The sequence below is a fragment of the Chrysochloris asiatica genome, unplaced genomic scaffold, assembly GCF_000296735.1.
Source record: "Chrysochloris asiatica unplaced genomic scaffold, ChrAsi1.0 scaffold00404, whole genome shotgun sequence".
Lineage (NCBI taxonomy): Eukaryota > Metazoa > Chordata > Mammalia > Afrosoricida > Chrysochloridae > Chrysochloris > Chrysochloris asiatica.
This window is the reverse complement of record NW_006408922.1, coordinates 1,322,368-1,327,544: the sequence shown is the minus strand read 5'-3', so window position 1 is coordinate 1,327,544 and position 5,177 is coordinate 1,322,368. Positions and strand designations below refer to the sequence as shown.

Sequence of the window (5,177 nt, the reverse complement as noted above, 5' to 3'; positions counted from 1 at the left end):
AAAAAAAAAAAAGAAAAAGAAGAAGAAGAAGATGGAAGGAATACACAGAGTCATTGTACCAAAAAGAAATGGTCAATGTTCAACCACTTCAACAGGTAGCATATGATCAAGAGTCAATGATAAGCAGCTGAGGACTCTGGACTCATAGAAAGAGAGGCATTGGGTGCTGGTGGCCAGGAGGCAAGCTTGCAGAATGTGTCTTTTGATTGTTTAAATTATTATATAATCCTGAATGTTTTTGTGTACATTCCCCACCCCCCACAGTGGCAGCAACAATGGGCTCAAGTGTAGCAAAGATTGTGACTCTGGCTCAGAACTAGGCAGTGTCTTGTTCTGTTGTTCATAAGGTCGCTATGATTCATACTGACGCGATGGCACTTAACAACAACAAATCAAGTACAAAGCTAGTGTTTCTGTAGAGGATGGGGCATATATGACAAGAAGTAGCCAGGGACACAAGGCCACCTAGTGGTGGTGGCAGATCTGGTCTGCCTAATGTGCCTGACTTTCCTCAGGAGAAACTCAGAGATTCTTGTTTTTACTATACCAGAAGAAAGACAAAGTAAGCCCATGGGAACCAAAGGGCAGGACAAGAAAGATGAGGAAGTGGAAGTCTCTAACCTGTACTCTTGCCAAGACAAGTAAGATGAGCCAATGAGCCACTTGGGGGAGAACAGGGCTAATGCATCCATCTTCTATGTCCAGGCCTGAGTGTACCCCCATCCCTCCCTCCCACACAGACTCTCCTATCTAGATGAGCAGCCAGGGATACACCCAGACCTAGTCCTTCTGCCACCTCATAGACCTCAGAGATACATGGATGGGCACTGTGTCCCCCATCGCCATCTGCTGCCCCCCACTCCTGCAGGTGAGAGTGGGAGTGAGTTCTAGGAGCCCCCTCCCCCCAAGGACCAGCAGGACAGGCAGATGGAGAGGCACTGATGTCTTTCTTTGTCCCCGATATTCCACCTGCCCACAGGTCAGAAGCCCTCCTTCGCCCTCCAGTGTCTGAGACACCAGGGCAGCTGTGAGGATTTACCAATCCCTGGTGCCTATCATCGTGGGCAAAACTCAGGGCCCAACAAGATGCTGGTGAGTTGGGAGGGTGCTTGGATCTGGAGGGGTAGGAGTAGCCTAAGCTGAATTTATGAAACACACTACATGCCAGGCCTTTCTTAAGAATGAGATTATAAATTTGCATCTTCCTCACAATACCTGTGAGATAGTACTGTGGTTACTCACAGTTCACAGACGAAGAAACTGAAATTCAAAGAAGCGTACCCAAGATCACACAACTAGTTAATGGTATAACTGAGATTTGAACTCAGGCCTTATATACTCTTTGTTGTTGTTAAGGCTGTTTAGTCGGTTCCGATCCATAGCGACCCTATATAGGGTTTCTGAGGAGCAGCTGGTGAGCTTGAACCACAGATCTTGCCATTCAAATCGTCTTTGCAGTCCAGTGCATTAACCAACAGCGCCACCCCAGGACTCCATATACTCTTACATGAACTCTAGTTTAATTTATATCCATTCTGTTTCATTCCAGTTGTGTATGGGGTCTAAAAAGTAGGTTCAGGAGAGAGTACTAGACCTTCCCACCACACCCATCAACCACTGTCTCTCTGATATTTATTCTGGCACAGGGCTCCTGGGCAACCCCTCCTCAGCAAGGTCCGCTCCTATATGCCCCACTGTTATTGGTGGAGGAGGGTGCAGTGAGGGAAGGTTACCTCAGCAAATCCAGTGGTCTACTATGCACCTCCACCTGTCTTCACATGCCTGGAACCCATTCTGAGCCCAGTTATAGCAAGAGGGGCATTGCGAACAGCCTGGTGGAAGCTGTTAGTCCAGAGGGCACCTGGGCACGAGGAGTGGGGGAGAAAGAGAGGGAATGGAGTTTGGGGAGGAAAAAAGGGATCCATTCTCTATGTAAAGAGCCCTGTTGGCGCAGTGGTTAAGCCATAATCACTCACAGGAAAAAGATGTGACAGTCTGCTTTTGTAAAGATTGTTGTTGTTGTTGAGTGCCGTGGAGTCGGTTCCAACTCATAGCAACCCTGTACAGGGTTTCCGAGGAGTGGCTGGTGAGCTTGAACCACCAGCTTTACAGCTCAAACCGACCTTGCAGTCCAGCGCATTAACCCACAGCACCACATCAAGACTCCTTTGCAAAGATTTGTTGTTGTTAAGTGCCGTCCAGTCAATTCCGACCCACAGCGACCCTGTATAGGGTTTCCAATTGCAAAGATTACAGCCTTGGAAACCATCTGGGATAGTGGTGTCACTGTGAGTCAGATCGACCTGAAGGCCATGGGTTTTAGTCTCTGCATTGTGCATGAAAGCAACCCATTGCTCTGTAATATCTGTTCAGCCTGATGTGTTCACTTCTGTCCCTACTGACTTCCCTGCACACCCTCACGGGGACACCATTGACTTCCTGTGCATACTGCTTAACTCCATGCTATCATTGTTCCCTCTGCCACCAATACCATATGTGCCCCTAGGTGCTCATCTCTGAGGGGTTGGGCCTCTTTGCCCAAGACCCACACTTTGTGGCCCTGGCCAAGCAGGAGACTGCACATGCGGGCCACCTGACCTTGGCCCTGGCCAAGCAGAAGATTGCACATGCATGTCACCAGGAAGTCACCGCCAGTGACTTGCTGGCACAAGGGGCCAGCTCACTCTATAGCGAGGAGGAGTCCATAATCTCCCGCTTTGATGAGGAGGACCTGAAAGATGAGATAACCTGCATGCATGCCCTCTGAGCTCCCTCTCCAACCCCACGACTCAATAAACCTCCTGCCCTCCTCTCCCCACAGGGAGACAGGCTTGGACAACCCCACCCTGTGTTTTGATGCCTTTGTACTAAGGGCCTGGGGCTTCCCAGAGGCCCCCATCCATCCATCCTGTTTCAGCCCTGAGCCACTGCCCACACACGTATATTTCCAGAAACCAGGACAGCCAGGCCTGATTATTCAGCGTCAGGGAAGGAGGGGGGAGGAGAAGGAAGAGACAGCAGCCAAAAAAAGCTGGAGACTGAGTGGAGGTGGGGGTGAGGGTGGGGGCTGGACAAAAACAAAGGAAAGGGGAAAGGCTATGGTAGGGCTTGAATGAGCACAGGGAGAATGTCAGAGATTTCACAAAGGGTCGGTAACGTCAGACTGAAGAAGGACAGATGGATGAAAAGGCAAGCATGAGGAAACCCAGAGGAGAGTTCTAGCAGTAGAAAGGCCGGCATGTTGAAACTGGCCTGGCATGTGATACGTCTTAGGCAGAGAAGTCCTTTGCAGGCATCAGAAATTTCAGGAGTCTAAATTGGGATCTTCCTCTCCCTCCTCCCACTGAGAAAAAAAAGAAAACCTAAATCCACTGGCAAAAGACAAGGCTGACAGCAAAGAGCTGGGCTTCTAGCCCAGTGAAGCCCACTCCTGGCTCACCTGGCTCTCCAGAGATCCCCTACAATTAACCTACTCTCCTCTCACATAAATCCCAGAGTCCTTCTGCTTCCTGCCCCACCTTTAGTCACAAGTCAATCTTCAGGATCTCATTCATTCAGTGATGATTTATCAAGCCAGGCACTCTTCTGGGTATCCCTCAGAGCACACTGAGCTGGCTAAGAAATGTGACAGGACTTGTCCAAAGTGATAGTTTTCCTCACTTTAAAGGAATTGGAGGCAATGTTGGGAATAATGCAAGATGGGGCCCCCACTGGGGAGGATCTGACTTAAGGTCTCCTCCCAGATCTCAGAATAGGGACTTCTCATGTGCATAATTTTATCAATTCAGTCAGGTCAGAAATTTGGGAGAAGCCAGAATTGAAGACTAGAACTCAGAACATAGATGTACTAAGCCTTGAAATGTAAATTGGAATTTAAGCCCTGTTGTCTAGAACAAGGACAAAGACTTGACGTGCTTGGTCTGTATGTTGAGGGAATAGCAAGTCATAGGCAAGGCACGGACAGTGAAGGGAGACTGTTGAGGAGTGAGCTAGAAAAGGTCACCTGAGCTCAGATCATGCTTGAATGTCAGACCCCAAGCGCTGGTATTTTTCCTGAAAGCCATAGGGAGGTATGGGAGGGACTTGAGTAGGGTAGTGACATAGTTAACTTTGCATTTTAAATAAATGCTCTGACTGCTGTGCTGAAAACAGAAAGGGAGATGGAGAGACTACAGATGCTAAAATTGGCAGAAATGATGGCGACCTTAGCCAGGGGAGGTAACAGAGAAGATGGTGAGAAGTGAGTGGATTCTACAGATGTGTAGGAGGTAAAACAGACCATTTACTGTACTCTTTGCTAAATGCAGTACAGTGGTTATCTTATTTAATCTGTAAAACAACCCTTGTTGTTGTTGTTAAGTGCCGCCGAGTTGGTTTTGGCTCATAGCAACCCTGTTAAAGAGTTTCCAAGGAGCAGCTGGTGAGTTTGAACCACCACCTTGTGGTTCAAACCAACCTTGTGGTCCAGTGCATTATCCTGCAGCACCACACAGGACAACAACCATGTATGTACCATTATTAAAACTATCTTCATGCCCAAGGCCATACAGGATTAAACATTTGAAATGGGATTCAAATTCAAGCAGTTAAGTGCCCAAACCCATGCTTTTTAACTCTTCCTGTATACTGTTTTCTCCATTAAGGCAATGCTTTGAAGTGCTCATTAGCTATTTATGTGAATTTATATGTGTGTTTTGAAAATGGCAATACAGGCAGTCCTGGGATAGAAACTTCTGACTTAACATACAACCTGTGTAATGAACCAACTTCCATAAAGTCAATTATACTAAAATTTCTAGTACATACAATGGCTTATAATAACAAATGGGTGCTACTTTGCAACATGCATCAGAATAATAATATTATTATTATTTCTGCATCTTCTCCACCACTTGTCTATCAGTTCTGTGGTGGCTTGTGAGTTGCTGTAATCTGGAAGCTATGCTACTGGTATTTTAAATACCAGCAGGGTCACCCATGGTGGACAAGGTTCAGATGAGCTTCCAGATGAAGACAGACTAGAAAGAAGGAGTGACGAACTACTTCCGAATATTTAGTCCTGAACACCTTATGAATAGCAGAGAAACACTGTCAGATATAGTGCCAGAAGAAGAGTGAAAAGGGAAGCCCATTTCATGATCACATCTACCTGGAGGCATTCAGAAAGCATAAAAAAC

The 5,177-nt window shown here is 47.1% G+C and overlaps 1 protein-coding gene across 1 annotated transcript in view; it reads left to right on the top strand.

Moving 5' to 3' along the window:
* Nucleotides 1–2,767, top strand: part of CACNA1F (calcium channel, voltage-dependent, L type, alpha 1F subunit) — a 14,801-nt gene extending 12,034 nt beyond the window's left edge. The window contains 5 exon segments of the mRNA XM_006878415.1: nucleotides 482–623; nucleotides 741–868; nucleotides 980–1,092; nucleotides 1,647–1,844; nucleotides 2,507–2,767. Of these exon segments, the coding sequence (XP_006878477.1) occupies nucleotides 482–623; nucleotides 741–868; nucleotides 980–1,092; nucleotides 1,647–1,844; nucleotides 2,507–2,767 (842 nt within the window).
* Nucleotides 2,768–5,177: the final 2,410 nt, after the last annotated feature.